Genomic DNA, 18216 nt, shown 5'->3' on the forward strand with positions numbered 1-18216 from the left:
ATCATCAGTTATTATTGGGACTATTTCCATCAAGCAGAATTAAATCATTGCACTACAACTTATTTTTTAGGGTAGGATTGGTAAATTATTGATCAAACGATGGTGCTTGTCACATTATAAAGGTAATGATAGAATCATCATGGGGGCATTTCAGAAAATAAAACTCAAGTTTGTGCTGTGGAAAGGAGAGAAAAATGACAAAAAGATTTCCATAGCTTCCTGAAAGAGACAGAAAGGTTCATGTAGTTATTGAATTCATCTGAACACAAAAGCAAAAGAAACCCTGAGGACCTGCAAGAAAAGAGAAAAAAATCAGAAACCATTAAGAAGTCATCAAATCATATGCTTGATATTGAATAATTGAGGGATTTTGGAACTGAGGGTGGTCTGTCCAGGTGGGCCGGTGCCTGTTTAGGTTGGCTGGTTATTGGGCACAGCCCATCAACACATCCCATTGGTTAATGCAGTGAAGGCCCGGCAATCACCCAGTTGCTGGATGGGCGAAGCTAAAAGAGTCATGGCAGGTTAGTGAGATTAGATGAGGAGGCTGACTACATCATGGAAAATCAAGATGTAGTGGAAGCAAAGGACTCCAAACTGAGTTATTTGGTCTAGAAGCAGCATCCTAGGACAGATCCAGCAGACCATTCACCTGATCCTGGCAGTGCCTTGCACCCAAGAGGCAGCATTGGGAGTCAGAATCTTCTTAAACTCCATTGTTTCTTCATGTCAACAACTTTAAAAATGTTTGATTCTGAAAAAAAAACAGCCTTCTTGTCATTTTTTTGACATAGCATTCAAAAATGAGTTCTTGATTCAGTCATAATAATGTGTTTTTTGCCCCAGTCGCCCCTGGTTTCTCAGGAAACCACCCCCTATGCGATGCTGGGCCTTTGGTAGGTTTACTTCTGAAAAATTGACTAAAACCATTGCCACCAACACTGTCAAACTGTTTGAGTCTCATCGTGCCAGGTACAAGACAGGACTGGGTCTCTACTCTACTGCTTTTCAACATTTACCTTATGTGCCCCATGGGCACATTGACTAAACAAATACAGTATTTCTGGAATCTCATCTGGGAAATAGGATTTTTGTACCAGTTGTGAGAGATAAAGGCTATAGGCCTTGGCACGGAGCAACACTTTATGCCCAAGATAAGAAAGGATTTAGGGTTTTCTTAAAACTTCCTTGAGTGAAAGTCAAAATGTAGCTATATCTAGATTCAAATTTAATTAATCTGATGTAAAATCCATGGGAAAATAGTGGGTAAATCAAAATAAGTTGCTGGAAACAGCATGTTTCCAAAATCCAGAAGCTAAAACAATTGAAACAATTGAGTGGTACACAGTTGATCGAAATGACACTCAAATGGATCTCTGAAACTGAAAAGTGCATCGTGGGTGTGGATTTGTGGTACTGGTTAGCCTACCGTGTCATCTGTGTGGGAGTTAGCATCAGTAAACAAAGTCCTCCCAAAGGGGCTAACGGGCTAATTTAAAACATTACACACGTCCACTCCTGCTCTCCGTGTCAAGGTAAAGTGTTGACGCCAGTCACCTTATTAGTGTAATGACTACCTTTAATCCATTAACGTGGTGAGTAAGATTCAAGTGTGGGTGAACATTTGAATATGGAAACCAAAGAGCGTCTCTGTAGCAAAACAAGAGCTGATTAACGAGCGTTGATAGAAAGCTATGGCGAAGGTAAGTGTTGGGATTAATACACCATTGGAAAGGCAGAAAACAATCACTGCCAATGATAATAAACATGGGATTATTTTTTAATTTCTAAAGTTCTCTCACATTTGATGTTGAGCTGAGAGATTCGGAATGAATGAGAAAAAAACAAACAAACAACAAATATGTCTATATATATATCATACTACCTCTGGAATCTGCGGATAAGCTGTTGTGCAATCTAATATTTTTTTTTCTTATACCGTTCTTTTCTATGCATATTTACAACATATTTGCAATATACTGTTCAATCTGTAAATGCCACAATTCTACTCTATTTGCACTTTCATTTTTCTTTCTTATAGTATAATATTCCCTTCTGTATATAATTTTCCCTCTGTATATAATGTATAATGTACATAGTAATGTACATAACGTAATAGTTTTCCTTTTAGTGTTGTATACCACTGGCTACTATGTAACGTGAATTTCCCCGATGTAGGATCAATAAAGTTTATCTTATCTTATCTTATCTTATCTTATCTTATCTTATATAGATACACACACACGATACTGATCATTCTTTACAGGGTGGTGACGGTAAAAGGGAAAAACAGGGAGGGGGAAATGATATCCTTGTATACGTTGATGATCGCTAGGTAATATCCTTTAATTAACTCAATGTGTGTTTCTCAAAGGGTCTGTAAAATAACCCTACAGATACAAGAAAAGAAATAGTGTTGCTGTCTTGAGTTAGTCTTTGAAGATTACATTAAAGGAATGAACACTAATGAATAAAGAAATGAAAAAGACATTTTATTGTCGCCAACCCTATCAAGAGCCACATGATGGTTAGAGCGGAAATTCCGATAGGTAGTGAAAAATATGCAGCTTAGTTCATATTTGCAACCTAATATGAGTATTTTGAGAGAATAATAGGACCATGAACACATCATCCTTCTCAATGTGTCACTCATGCTGTCAGAGGAGTTCACCGACTCGAGGACGTCCATGGGACTCTACAGAGAAACCATACTAAAAAAATGTACTTGCGTCGTAATTTTAAATTCAAATGAGGAAGATGCAAGACTCCTTTATCCGTAATGTAATTACCCAAGAGGCTTTGCAAATCCGTCCTTGCAATTCCTCCAGGATTTGGATAGCATTTGCCAGAATTAACGTTAGCTCCTTCGGCAAACAAGGCGGCAGAATAGGCCTCTCCAAATGAATTGCATTTGACTTGTACTGATGTTTATAGCTTCTAATAAATGAGGATTAATATCAAAGTAGTTGCCAATATTTTTTATATTGAGCTGTAATCCGCTGCTGCCTGCTGTCCTCGTATTTGCATATGGCACAATATGTAGGATGGGTTAAATGGAGAAAATGAAATAAAAGTAATAAGTTGAGCCAGTGAGCCAAGTGATGTGAGCAAAGCAGATGTGTGGAAGATCTAGAGGCTGTTCTTTTCTTTCTTTTCTTTTTTTTAACACAATGCTAGGAACTGTAAGTATTACTGAACTGGCGGCCCATTGTTGGACCCAACCATGCAGAAAATTAAACTTTTGTTCTACTTTTGTTATCAATCAGTTGCCAGAATGATCGGATAAATAGAGAATTTCAAAAAGGATTACAAGGCATCGGGAGGTGTAAAGGCAAACAACTGATATAAGCAAAACCATAATTTGGGATTAGGGAGATAAATATGTCTAGTATCTGGAAAGCCTGCAAAGTAGAGCAGCTCATTTGGTTCCACACCACAGACTTGATTGCCTTGAGGAAATCCCTCTCATGCACTTGCCTTAACTTTGCCTCAAGCTCAACGCGCCCTGAGCCCCTGCTGTAAAAGCTGTAATGCCCTCTCTGTAATTGACCCATGAGGGGTAAATGCTGTCTGAAATGTTTGCTGATGGATAAAAGTCCAAGTCAGGTAAACAACCACAGGCCTTGACAAACAACTTTGTGATGCATCCATCCCATTAAAAACATACACACACACAAACATATATATATTTATATATATACTTGATTACACATCACAGCATGCAATGATAAACATAAACTGAAGCTAAGATTGGAGAGATTTGATTTTTTTTGTTTTTTGAGAAATCAGTTTACCTACTGAACAAGTCACAGTGTAGTGAGCTAGAAAGTTAGAGACCTGGAGTTAAAGAGGCACAACAATGGAGAACTTTGTCTCTGTTTCTGAGAAGCCTTCGTCGTGTTCAGCCGACTTCATCTGTACAAAGGATTTGGCACAGATGTCTCGTGCACAAGACTGCATCCCATTCCAGTGCGTGGTAACATGCACTTTTAAAGACCGGTTTTAGTCTAACAAATGCAATTTTGGTTTATTTTGTGTAAGACAAAATATAAAAATAATGACTGGAAACTCATTTGTTTCCAACAGTACCTCTGCAGATTACAGGGGCAGCGTTTGGCTGACAACTGAAGCGAGAAAAAGGAAAGGCAACAAACAACAGCTCTGGGGTTTGTTGGTACTGAATCAAAAAACACATTTATTTACCTTCACCTAGGAACTGAGACAAACAATTACAACAGAATCGGAAAAACTGACTGATGGCTGCACAACAACGAAACAAAAAGTACCATTTCTACTCTCTCTGGAGTTGATTTAGCTGCAGTTTGCACCTCAGGACACCTACAGTTATTGTGAACTTTCTCTTGGTTGTTTACCTTCTGCTTTTGCGTAGTGATATGCGATCTCTTCCTCTGATTGTAGTTTACCCATTATTAGCTATAGCACCTGTGTGGCTGAGCAAATGTTGCGTTTGTTGTGTAATTATAGATGTGCAATGAATAAACATGAATGTGGTGGCGCAGGTAGTGGAAAATGAGGCTCATAAGTGAGCGAAGATGGCAATGCAGGGGAAATGGGCTTTTTAATTTATTATTTTTTGCAGAAACAATTTCAGTTTCAGTCAAATGCTGCCTGTTTTTAATGTGGCATTCCTCAATTAATTGAAGATGTAGGGTTTAGCATCTCCTTCTGTTGTCTTCCCTGTTGTTTCCCAGTATGATGTGCTATTTCTGGCATCAGATTTGGTGATTATGAACACGGATTACAGCACATCAGTAACAGGCTGCTGAATGACGGGTTTACATTTCGAGAGTAAATATAGCAACATCTCCTTTTCAAAGGCCTAATGGTTTGGAAGCTCACATGTCCTCGGAGAGGCTTCTACGGTGCTAATAAATGACAATGATTTCCTCTGATGAATTTTTCAATCATAACAACTGAGCCTTGGCTGCATTTAATTTTATAATCGTGCTATTTTAAGGAGTGAAGTCGTCCTTTAAAGGTTTGTCATTCTTTGACTCAGCCCACTCCTTCTATAGAAGAACCCTATTGCAGTTTGCGTTGCGTGCAGGCATGGTGTGACATGCACGCTAATGGCATCGTCTGAACTAGCAGCAATTTCTGTTTCATATACCACGTATTCATGCATGTTTTAAAAATTCAAAACTCAATATCCTGAATATATATCCTGAATATATATATATTGTGTCAGTTACTCCGATTCTGTTGTAATTGTTTGTCTCAGTTCCTAGGTGAAGGTAAATAAATGTGTTTTTTGATTCAGTACCAACAAATCCCAGAGCTGTTGTTTGTTGCCTTTCCTTTTTCTCGCTTCAGTTATATATATATATATATATATATATATATATATATATATATATATATATATATATATATATATATATATATATATTGTGTCACATTACAGACCCTCAGTTGCATTTATAGTCACAGTCATCAACCTAATCATGTTTCTCTCGCCGTAAAGTGCTCATTATGTGTATTTCTTTATGATGTACTTGTGAATTTATTACTTTTACCTGCTTGTGTTTTATGGCTGTGAATGTGTAAGCCAATTAGCAGGAATTTGGATGAGAGAAAAAAAAGGGAAAAACTGATGTGCCAGGAAATCAGGGAAGTCAGGCTGTCATATTACCTGTTAAGCTGGACACTAAAAGTTATTGTACACACACTTTTCTCATTAAAACGCTGAATAAACATGGAAGACACTGGCTTAATTCATTAAATTATCAGAATACAGCCTTGACTTCAATGTAAGGCAATGCGTTAAAGTCATAAAGAAGAAAATATAAACTACACAGATTTGAGTTTTTGAAGGAAAAACGGGTCAAAGGTCACAAGAAAACGTGAAAATAGAAATTACAAATTAAAATTTTGGTACCTAGCCAAACCCCCAAAGAAAAACATTTGAATATCATGATAAAAATAGCCGTACTAACTTGATATATTACAATTGAAAATGTTTTTTAAAATAGAGAAATATTTTGGTATTATGACTTTAAAGGACATAAGTGATTTTTAATTTTTCTGCTAAGTTGGCTGCTGTGCGCTGTCTGTTGACCAAAAAAAAGGGGGCCTGAGCCACACCTCTCTACCTCTGTCCACACCCCCTTGTCTGTGAAAAAAGACCTGCAAAGCACGAACACAACATTTTGTATAACAGGTGAAGTACTCAGTAAGTAACCTGTAATGTTATTTCTTTAGAGGTAATGTCAGATCCTGGCTGGTTTCAGGTGAAAGGTTTTTTACTCTAAACGCAATTTTGCTTCTACAAAATGCCCGCTGGCTGTATTCTTTTATAGGGAAAGAGGGCCGAGGGCTCCATGAGGAGGGAGGGGGTGGCAATTTGCATGAAATCACATTGATGGACACAGACAGAAGGTGTGTGACATAGCGCTAGACTCCAGATGAAATTAGATCTTCACCAAGCATTTTTGAAATTCTAGAAGAATTTTGCTTATTCTTGCTTTAATTCTAATGATTTTTCAACATCATTCTTGAAATATTTCAACTTCTCCCCCTATTGTTGGAACTTGATTCTTTAACAGTCCATTTTATTATTCTAATTTTCAGATTACCCCTGAAAAACTACTGAAAGTACAGTAAAATAAAATCAAGGCCACTTGTGTGTTCCACCAATCAGAGCGCTTAAGCTCACAGCCCCACCCCCTAAAGAAATTTAAGGAAATTTGAATTCTCCTCTTCCCCCGACAAGGCCCTTTTTGTGGGGACATTTTTACTGGTGAAAATTTATTAAAAATATGCCAAAAAAACATTCCTAAAGGTGAAAAGGGGACTATTGCATCATCAATCAAGCTAAATATATGTTTAGTTTTCCCACTTATCCAATATACAGTCCCTGGGTTGAATAAAAAGGCACAAATCTATTTGTAGAAACAAATATTAATGGCTCTTTCAGGGTCTAGAATTATCTGACCTTTGCCAAACTTGTTCCTGATGCATATAATATAATCCCCCTCCCCTGCTCGGATCTATGCCAAGAAATTAATCTCCGTTAGAAAAAAGACTGTATGAAAAGTCCATTTGCACCATGAATTATGATATCCATCTCAATTTCTGGGGACATGGATACGTGAATGTTGGTGGTGGAGGACAAACAGAAACTCGACTGGGAAAAGAATTTTAAAGGTCTCTCCAAAGACTCTAGCAAAACCATTTGCCAAGGTCTATGACAGATATGGAACCTCACTCACTCACTTTCTACTGCTTGTTCCTCCACTGAGGGTCACGGGGGGACTGGAGCCTATCCCAGCACAACGAGCGGAGGCAGGGTACACCCTGGATTGGTCGCCAGTCAATCGCAGGGCTAACACATATAGACAAACAACCATTCTCTCTCACACTCACACCTACGGGCAATTTGAGAGTTTCCAATTAGCCTAATCCCCAATCATGCATGTTTTTGGACTGTGGGAGGAAGCCGGAGTACCCGGAGAGAACCCACGCAGGCACAGGGAGAACATGCAAACTCCAAAGTCCCCAGCCTCAATCCCAACCGGGGATCGAACCCGGGGCCTTCTTGCTGTGAGGCAACAGTGCTAACCACCACACGACCGTGCAGCAGATGTGGAACCTTTCGCTTGTAAAGCTGCAGTGGGGGACTTAAAAAAAAAAAAGTAATCCTGCTCGTCTTGTTCTTTACTGAAGCAGAGAACAAACACTTTCCCAGTGCTCTAGCCATGCTCAGATATTCCTTTAGTCAGAGACTGCAGCGCTTCACTTCATTTACCACCCTCTGTTGTACATACACTCATTCCCTCTCTCTTTCTCTCTGTGCTGTGAACAAAAGAAAGAAAAAAACAGACACACTTAATTCTTCCCACGAGTGTGTCGCGTATTTCCTTTCGCTGCTAGCGCTGTCCTTTGGGATAAAAGGGCCTGTTATGCTCACAGAACAGCTGATATGATGGTGGGTCATTGTTACTGTTGTATTGGCTCTTAGGGGGACGTTTGCCCAGTGCATTCATGACGCTGGGCAAAACAACAGGTAGCAGCGAGCTACCAATGTAGCTGGTCAGAGGTAAACTGACTTGTTTATCTGCCAAGTAATGAACTCTGTGTTCTTCCATCAAAGCTCCTCTGTTTACATCTTTATGCTGTTTGATATGTCTTGGTTCATGATGTAGTGTATAGCTCTAGCAGAGAACTCGAGTAGCACATTGCTCTTGTGCAGAGCTGTAGTGCAGAGCTCTAGGGCAGAGCTTTAGTGCAGAGCTCTAGGGCAGAGGTTTAGTGCAGAGCTGTAGTGCAGAGCTCTAGGGCAGAGCTTTAGTGCAGAGCTCTAGGGCAGAGCTCTAGGGCAGAGCTTTAGTGCAGAGCTCTAGGGCAGAGCTTTAGTGCAGAGCTTTAGTGCAGAGCTCTAGGGCAGAGCTTTAGTGCAGAGCTCTAGGGCAGAGCTCTAGGGCAGAGCTCTAGGGCAGAGCTTTGGTGCAGAGCTCTAGGGCAGAGCTTTAGTGCAGAGCTCTAGGGCAGAGCTCTAACACAGAACTCTGTTGCACAAAGCGCAGAGTTCTAGCGCAGAGCGTTAGCATAGAGCGCTAGTCCAGAACATCTCATCCCATTCTAGCCTGCCTGGTCTGTGTGCAATAGCAGAGAGCTTTTGAGTTTTGAGATCTGAAAATCAGCTGCTACCTGCGTTAGCTCATTTTCAATTGAGCATATGTGTTAACATGCACTTGTGTTAATTTGTGGCTAATAGGATAATGTGTGTGTGTTTGTCTACGTATCATGTATTTTATGTTTCACCCTTTGATATTGATACAAAAAGCAGAGAAACAAAGCAAGTATTGATACATTGTAAAAAGCCACCAAACAATAAATTCCACTAGTTACTGATTAGTTCTTTTGTTAGTTACTTCTTTATTAACAATGGTCATGTCACATCAGTTTAACCCTTCTGTCCAACCTCGAATCTTATTCATTTTGGGTAAAAAGGAAATAAAGTCTGACTTGAATCAAATGTCTGAACAATGAAGTACATACATCACGTTGCATGTCATCATTGTTGTGATTACTATTAACACAGAGTGTTACAATGGTGCATTTTAAGTTTAAGTTGTAGCATATTAACATTCTTGATCTCACATTGGACGATAGTGCTTCCTACAATTAGCCTGTAAGCCATTGTGGCTGGTTTACTTCAGAAGATAATGCTACCTTTGTTCAGCTAACATAACTTAAGTTTATGGGGGCTGACTCAAATTGAAGCTAGTAGCAATTGTTTCCTTCACAAATATATTTCTTGCTTCATCTTTCTTACACTTAAGGGGACAGTCTTTGAAAGCAAACTGTGTTACGGGAAGATCTAGGGCACAGTTTGCCCATTGCGCTTGTGACCAGCACACAGGTGTGCACCCACTCTTCCAGGCACAGTTTCACATGACATCAGTGCTGGATTCATCCCTGCAAGTAGAGACGTGAGTCAGGAGTGTGTAAGAATCACTAGTGCGTGTCAGAGTCATCCTTCAAAACTGGAACGCTCTGGAGTTTTAACAATGACTGTATAAAACATATTATTCTCTCATATTAAGCACCATCATTTCAAGTGTTTGAATGTGTAATTAAATCTAATTTTTGCTAGATTTCAAGTTTATATCTAGCCATTCCCATAATGATATCAAGACACACAAATATTTGTGCTCAGAAGCATATAGCGTTAATAAAGTGGAATATAGAACTGGGGACTCTACCTGTTCTGCACTTACTCTAATGCTTCTCTGAAATGCACCGATTGACTTTGACTTCCTGTAATAGCGGTAATGGGTTGGAGCGCAATAACGTGCGGCGCCACTGATTTTGCTGTCTGGTTTAGGTACGATTACAGCCAAAAGTTCTATTTGCCAGAGATTCAAAAGTTATTTATGACCGCGCCAGCACGCAGATTAGTTTTTACGTCTGCGGGCCAACTGAGGAAATCCCTACGGGACCTCAAAGGATCAGGAAATCAATGCTGATTTACGTATGCACTCACCGAGAAAAGGGTCTTGATATATGCTGAGTACAGTTATTATTAGATTGCATTATTTCCCCCCCACAATATACCACATATATCATCCATTGACATCCTTTATCCTTGTACGGTCTCTCGTAGGTAAACGTAGACACGTGTGTGCTTCTTGAGGAAGAGAAAACATCACACAGAAGTCACACAGGCTATAAGAAGCCACCCTTAGTGCTTATTTTTAATAATATGTGCACCCAGTGTAGTTCAAACAGCCTCAAGTATGTGCACATTTGTTAGAATGAACTCACAAGGTCATGAGGATATTTCTTCAACCTGCCTTTTAACAACAAAGCAGAGGGAGTATCTAATGTCTTTAGACAGACACGAAAGCCCTTTATTCATAATGCAGTACCCTCAGTGGCCACTAGGGAGAGCGCTGAATCTGTGGTCGTCATGGCGCCTCGCTATCGCTCATCCCGTCTTTGCTCTGTGTTTTACTAAAAACATATTACCACCCCTAAATCGGTTTTCATCCTTTTCCACTTAATTCTTAGTTGATTTAATCAGCGTTATCCCACAGAAAGCAGACTCTCTGGATGGGTTTTGTGAAGAAAGACGGTAAATTTATAGACAAAATATCAAAGGTATGGCTTGCTGTGTGACAGCGTCAAAGCTTTTACATTTAAAAAAAACAGATATACTTGTTACCAGAGTTATTAATAACCAACGACAGAGAGGAAAAGATGGGGTGTGACTGAGGTTGCTTGATCACATGATGACAAACCTTATGCGTACTTCAGTCTACATTTCAGACCATGAAGGCTTTTGTTTGAAGAACAGCTCTAGTGAACGGTCCGCAACACACAAGCTGCAACCGCTCTCACGCAAACATGGGTGGTGTTTCTGAAAATGTAACCGTGTCTTACCAGAGCACCGTGCAAAACACGAAAGTGCCAGTTCATCACGGAACAATCGTGCAGGCAGCCAACTCAAGGTTGGCGTTAGACAGCTTGTCAATTATAATGATCTTCTGGGGATTGAACCCATTAGAGGAGGTATTAGAGGTCACCTGACTACCTGGTGATAAGCAGAAACTTTGAAAATTGGGAAGGGTTAGACAAGAGGTTCTAACCTAGAGTGTGTTTATATACAGTACCGGTATATGGATATTGTTTATCTCCTTCCTGATCATTGCATGTTGACAGTGTGCTGCCAGTGTGACAGGTGATTAAAAATACTGGCTTCCCAAACACTCATTAGGAGTGAAATGGATTCTTGTCCTTGTTTGTTTTGAGTGTGACTATTTGTCTGCATGTTCACACGGGAGGTGTTTGGTCCGGTTTAACTGGACCAGATTTGGTTTCTTCAGATAGTTTGCGTTGTTAAGGCACGTTTGAAAGCTCATTCGGACCAAACGAGAACTCTTGCTGGCCTGAAAACATTGGTGGCTTGCATCTGAATCCTTGCGTTGTTCGCTTACAATGTGAATGCAAATGGCCGATCCAGCAACACAGGGAGCGGTAGTGAACCAAAGAGCTGAAGGGACACGATGGAGCAAGAGCGTGAATCTGAAGAAGAGGAGGAGACGGCAGAGAGGACCGATAGAAGACAGAATAGGCATATATCATATATGCAAATACGTTAATTACACTGAGCAATTAAAGGGAGAGCTAAGCGGATCACTGGAGTCAGAGGTCAGCAGTCAGCAATAGAGGCAGAGATGGCAGAGATGGGGGGAGAGAAGCACAAAAAACGACACAAGTAAATGTGTGGTTGAGCAAGCTGTTGTTTCCTTTTCCTCATGCTTTTTTTCCTTCCCAGTCTGTGCTAATTTGGGGCAATACGGTCCTCGATGGGCTGTTTATAACTGTGTTACATTTTCTGAGTGGTTTGTTCCGCTTGTGAAGCAGTGTGAAATTAACCCAAACCAAAAAAAGGTATTTCTTAACATTCCCACTGGAATGGAAACCAAGTCCAGGGACATTGTGTGTGAAAGCACCATTAACTCTACATTACATATATATGACATCAACAAAACTTTCTCTATGTCTCCATTGAGCTGTTGAGCTGCGACCAATTGAGTATGCTTCATATCGCCAAAGTATTGTCAAAGTATATGACGCATGAGCATGCTATATTTTCTTTTAGCTAATGTTTTTGGGAGGAAATTTTTGCAACCTTTTGAGAAGACTTTTAAGGTGATTTAGAGTGTTCTTAATGTGTTGTGATTTCTCTCTAACGCTGAGATTTCTCCATAAACACCAGTATGGCTCCTGCTTATGTCCCACAGCTCGCAAAATCCCAACACGGCTAAAATAAACTTTTTCATTCTTCATATTATACAACTACCTGCACTTTTACCCCTCTTTTTCTGAAGATCTCGGCTTCTCTCCCATTGAACGCGAGTGTGACACAAGGCGCTGCACCCACTAAAAATGCTCAACTTGAGTAAAAAGGCGTGGCGGTGCTAAATCAACCCCTCCGCTACGCTCAGCTGCACACAGACCTCTAACATTCAGTGTGGAAACAGCCTAAAAAAGCAGAAATATGTAATAACTTGGTTAAACTAGAGATTGCACAGTCAGCACTTTAGTAAACTTTGGTATCATTTGATGCTTCTTCTTCCTCTTTGCTACCTTTCTGGGAGTGATAACAGAGGCAGACAAAAAGGACTAGTGCTGATGTACAGTCTTTTTCAGGCTTTTTAGGTATTCAGTCCATTCACGTTGGCCATTACTAGGTCTCACGGGCAATTTATCCAAATTACAATTGCCTGAAAAAATTCAGGCGGTAAGCACAGCATGTGTAAGAGAAATTGATTGTATCTTTGTACTGCTATCTGTAACTGCCATCGAAATTCCAATGCTGGCTGCAAGGCCAGTATTTAGAGTATTTGCATATGAATGCAATTATGTTAAAGCAACAAACGGTAGTTGGCAGTTAAACACAATAAGACACTTATTTAGTCTCGAATGCATTTGGATTTTCCAAAAGAAATGGAAATTTTCTCCTCCTCTGTTACTCTGCCGGCTGGTCCTGCTTGAGCATTCCTCCATTTGAAAGGGGATTGTTTCTTTCTGCTGTTGTTTGTGGGTAAGGCTCTGTCTTTTTGTAAAACACTTAGGGAGAATCTCGATCGTGACAGATGCTATACAAATGAAGTTGAATCCTTTAGAAGTATTCTTTGATGCCCTTCAGAACAGAATGTTAGCAAGAATAATGACAATACAACAAAAATAAAACAAAAGCAACATCAGCCGAGCAACTCTGACCTAAAAAGACAACAGGTTTGTGGGCAAGCAACAGGGGACGGGAGGCATAAAAAGGTGAATTATGATTCTTTAACTTAGTGTCGTTGGAAATCAAATAAAGCAGAAGAGCAGCTGGAAGACAGGGGCACCAGAGCAACTCTGGTAGCCCTGGATTACACAAGCACTATTTACCTGCCGCAGGTTGCGAGTGACGCGCACGTTATGCCAAGCGTTGTCGTTGAACTTGCCGTTGACAGGCTCAACCAAGGCCTCGAAAGCGCCTGACCCCAGATTGATGACCAACCACACCGCGCCGCTCTTCAACGAGAGGTTGACGTAGTCAGCCGACTTGCCGGTGTGTAGCATGAGGCCGTTGCGCTGCAGCGTGCGGAAGGAGAGCGTGATCTCGTCGGTGCTGCTCTGGATCGGCGTCAGCGAAAGGTCGTAGCAGAAGAACTCGTTGCCCTTGAAGGTGGCCACTGACTCTTCTTTGTCTGGGTAAAGAAAGAGAAAACCATGAAAGGGTAAGATGTCTTTTCACCTCCTTTCTTTAGTTTTAAGGTCTACTGGAATGCAAACAGAGAAATTATTTACAATACACATTGCTTCGCAAATTAATTAGCCTACCAGATACTGTGACGTGTTTGCTATAGCTGCCCTAAATTAAGTGTATCGGTAATTACCAAAATCTTCTTTGTGTCCTGAGTCTAAAATATTGTTGCTTTCCATGGATTTTCAAAATGACATTTGGTTTTGTTTTTTTCGGGAAACTAATATTAGTTTTTGATTGAGATGCCAAATTGTAGTCATTTCCTTGCCTTCCCAAACAGAAACATTTATTCTAGTCATTCTCTGATTTCTGACTTGTGGAGTTTGCTAGCAACCAGAGGCAACAGAGGTTGTACAAAATATTATAGATTTTTGGGAAATTTATATGGATAGAAGAATAAGGATGTTTCAGTTGCTCTGGAAGTTGCAGTAGTTTAGTTTATAGGGGGCTGTGGTCGGAGCCGTTGTTGTTGCACGACAATTGTTCACTCCAGTCAAATAGCCAAAGCCACTTAAAATGCTGAATATTATCATTTAAGATCAAAGAGCCATTGCATCTAAAATTTCAGGCTGACTGAAATGATTAAACAAAACACAACCGCAAAGGAAAAGGTTTAAATCTCCGTCAAGCATTAATTTTGCTCTTTAAGACCAAAGTGGTTGAAAGCAGGTTTTCACTTTTCCTCCATAAGAATATCACATTATATAGACAGAATAACAATGTGACTATTTACCAATTCAGACACTCTCGGAAACACAATTTTCATTTAACATGATGAGGAATTCTGCAAGGATAAAAAAAACCTCATAAAAATTAAAGTGTCAACTATTTTGACACAGCTGGCACAAAACTACTGCAAATGTGACTGTGAATCAGTTCTGTCATTAAGATTTTATAGGTCAAACACTTCAAACATTGGAACAGAACCAATAGGGGTGGGTTTTCATTCCAGAGCTGCAGAAGTTAAAGCATGTTGGTGTCTAATCGAAGGACTTGTTTCTATTTAAGACATCTGGCATGAAATAATATAACAATATTAAAGTCTTGCCTTTCTTTTGCCCCTTTTTTCCTTTAAGGGCCAGCAAATCAACCCTCTCTTTCTAACCTTAACTTCCTGTTCTCTATAACTCTGACCATAGATCTAGTCAGAGGTCTTCCTTTGGGTCTCCTTTTTCTGAATTAGCATCCTTCTACCAACATCTTGATACATTCAGGATCCTAACCATCCATTAGTACAGAAGAGAACCTAAATATGTTCATTTTTGCCACCTTCAGTTCTGCCTTCTGTGTTCTTAGCTGAGTCATTTGTTCTCTAATTAATAAATACAGTACACTCAGTAGTCAATTGTTGACATTCAACTGTAGTACAGTTAATTATTAATCAGTTATACACTACTTTTGCATTGTGCAATGCATTGTGTAATACAATGTGTGCACTTAAGAGAGAGAGATCCTCACTCTACATTTGCACTGCCCTACAAAATGGCATACTTTCAGGTTAGTGCACTATATTCAGAAGGGGTCTTGAGATCCAGTCCTCAAGGGCTGCAATCCATCCAGGATTTCTGTCCTACTAGGTAGAAAATTCTTTCACAGATCAGGTAGGATACCAAGTGATAGCATTGCTGACCTGGTAGGACAGAATCCTGGGCTGGATTACCGCCCCTGTCGACACTCCTGATATAGGAAATAGGGAGTGATTTCAGATTTGAGTTTAATACAAATGTTTACTTGCTTTTACACAATTATATATTATGCAGGAGCTGAGGCTCCAGTCTCATTTGGTAAAGGAAACACAATGTTGAGACGGTGACCACCGGGTTCCAAATATATTAAATCAAATTACTTCCATCAGGAAGAAGCAAAATCAGAATTTAACTAGGGGAAACAGCACAGAAAATAACAGGACAAGCATGAACACCAGAGAAAGCAGATAATAGGGAGAATTTAAAAAACAAAGAAAACAATAGAAAAAAACCCCAAAACCTTCGCGAGCTTTGCTCACCTACACAATCCCAACATTTATACAGCGGGCACATGTCAAACAGCAGCAGCAGGAGAGAACTGAGCAATAATGGAGCCAGGTGGCACTAAATAGAAGCACCTGGAAGCTTTACCTGGAAACATGACTCATGTTTGCGCGCCTGTTCCTGTCACACGGAGCTGGGTCGAGCCACGGTTTTTAACAGATGTCGCACTTCGTTGGCAGGTGTCTGTTGGCGCCGGCTTTATGGGAAATCAAAGTCTCTCATTTTGGGAATTTTACCAAATGTTCTTTGTTATCACCCACTGACTTCTGTACCAGTAACAATAATAATAATAATAATAATAATTGTGTGTGTAATTACACACTTACTCATTGTAACATGACATATAAATAAAAGCCTATGGACGCCACCATTACCAACATTATTATTTCAATCATCAAGTTAAGTGAATGAATAAATATTAAAATTATTTTACACTCATCCAAAGCCCCAGTATTAATAGGAATATCACCAAACTATCACGTCTGGCCTTGACTTATTGGATCACACAAATCAACCGATTCTTCAATAAAAAGTGTCATCTAAAATGGCACTCTTATCATTTCTTCATTTACCCCCGACCACAAGGAAAGAATGAAGAGATCAATCCCCTGTAATGAGGTTTTGGGCCTGGACATGGAAACAGAGGGGTCAGATTTAAACTGCCAGCCCTACTTGCATGGGAGGATCATCAAATCTGGTTTACTCTGAAGTTCCATTAAAAGAAAAATTGCTTCAAGACCTCAAGCATCCCCTCAGGGAGATCGGGCGAGGTCTGGCCGGAGGAGGTGATCAGATGGTAGATAGATTGAAGGGTGAATCTCATGAGCGGGTGGGCTTTTCATAGGTGCAATTTCAGGTGGCAAGAATAGTGGCGGCAGATGATAGCATCTGTTTTGTAGCGCTTTGCTCTGGAATGAGAAATGATGACCTCCAATTCAGCATGTTGCAGCCTGCATGAGGTTTAGATTTTTTAACTCAGACTGGTGGAAGTAAAAGACAAAAGTGATGACAGGCATGCTAGTTGTCTTTTTTAGGGTTTTTAGTGGTTTTAACAAAGCTGATGAGTCTCATTTTGAGACAAACAGCCAGAGAAGGTGCATGCATCTGCATGAAGGAAAACATTTTGTCCCAGTGAACCGACGGGTGGAGGGAAATCAGAGACGAGTGACGTCCAGACAGAGGCAGCTACTTAAAAGCACATTTAGGCTGAAATCGAAATTTAGAGCAATCTCCACTGAAGTGTGAATTGTCATCGAGAATGGGCATCAAAGGACGGGAAGATATTGATGTAGGAAATGACACAGAGGGGAAGAAAAAAAAATCAAATCCCTCAACATCAGCCTCTCGGCGACACTCGTATTGCTGATAGAAGAAGAACAAATGTGTACCAAATGGACCGCGGCGGCCATTTTCAATTACATATTAAAGCTGGACTCGCTCCCGAAGGGTTGTTAGCAGTAAGCACCAAACGGATTGTGATTGCTTGCGTGAGCTGAGAGAGAGATGGAGAATGCGCGCTCTGAAAAACAAAATAAAAACAAAACTCCACTTCTGTCTGTCTTCGTGCAGAAAAAGTTGACAAAGGAAGACAACCGATAGGATGACGACAGAAGCTTCCGTAAACTGTATTCTTCTGGGAACAAACCTTGTTCTGGATGGGTTTGAGCCTAAATCAAATGGTTGCTCAGTGCTTTCAATCTGCTTGATTGAGGACTCGCAGCAACTGCACGCCGATTATGGCCGCGGGTGAGTTGCAGAGCATCAGAATGGCTGACAGTTGTTTATACATTAAAAAAGATAAATATGTAAATTAAAAGAAAAATAAACACATATATGTGAAATGTAACAATGACACCTTCATATCCATTGTTTACAGCTGGATATGTATTTCCCTCACCACTCCTTCATTTTCCTCCCCAAGAGCACTTGAGCTCCACTGATGTGGTCGTCCCCTTGCCACGTCTTTACTAGCCCTTGCCCTCCCTCCCCCTTCCACTTCTCTCGCTCTCAGGGCAGCAGCCTTTTGATTACAAAGATACTCGGAGAACACACTTCCCATCGGATCAAATATCTTTACCGGGCCCAGGAGCCAAGTGTTGTGGCCACGAGAAAATCAAGACACAGAAACTAGCAGCGGAGGCTTAAGTGCTGTCAAGGTCTCAATTAACCTCACAGAAGGCCCTGACTATGTTTCAGAAATGACTCATTTGAGATTTAGCCACCCGTAATAGTGTCTTTGGTGTTATTAATTAAAAGCTGGGTCCCTGTGTTATTTCATCCCGCCGCCTTCAGCAGACCAAGCCTATAGTCCCTGGTTGTTTCGGGGTCAAATGCATCAATTCAGGAATCTAGAAAGAAAAATTTGTCCAAAAATTGCTTCATGACTGAGCAGATATAATGAGG

General features: G+C 40.3%; 1 protein-coding gene across 12 annotated transcripts in view; it reads right to left on the reverse strand.

Moving 5' to 3' along the window:
- Positions 1-18216, reverse strand: part of nrxn2b (neurexin 2b) — a 457955-nt gene that overhangs the window by 267174 nt on the left and 172565 nt on the right. For all 12 annotated transcript variants that reach the window (XM_029839775.1, XM_029839769.1, XM_029839776.1 and 9 more), the window contains one exon: positions 13426-13727. In XM_029839775.1, coding sequence (XP_029695635.1) covers positions 13426-13727 — 302 coding nt within the window. The remainder of the gene's footprint in view (positions 1-13425; positions 13728-18216) is intronic.

The sequence above is a fragment of the Takifugu rubripes genome, chromosome 8, assembly GCF_901000725.2.
Source record: "Takifugu rubripes chromosome 8, fTakRub1.2, whole genome shotgun sequence".
Lineage (NCBI taxonomy): Eukaryota > Metazoa > Chordata > Actinopteri > Tetraodontiformes > Tetraodontidae > Takifugu > Takifugu rubripes.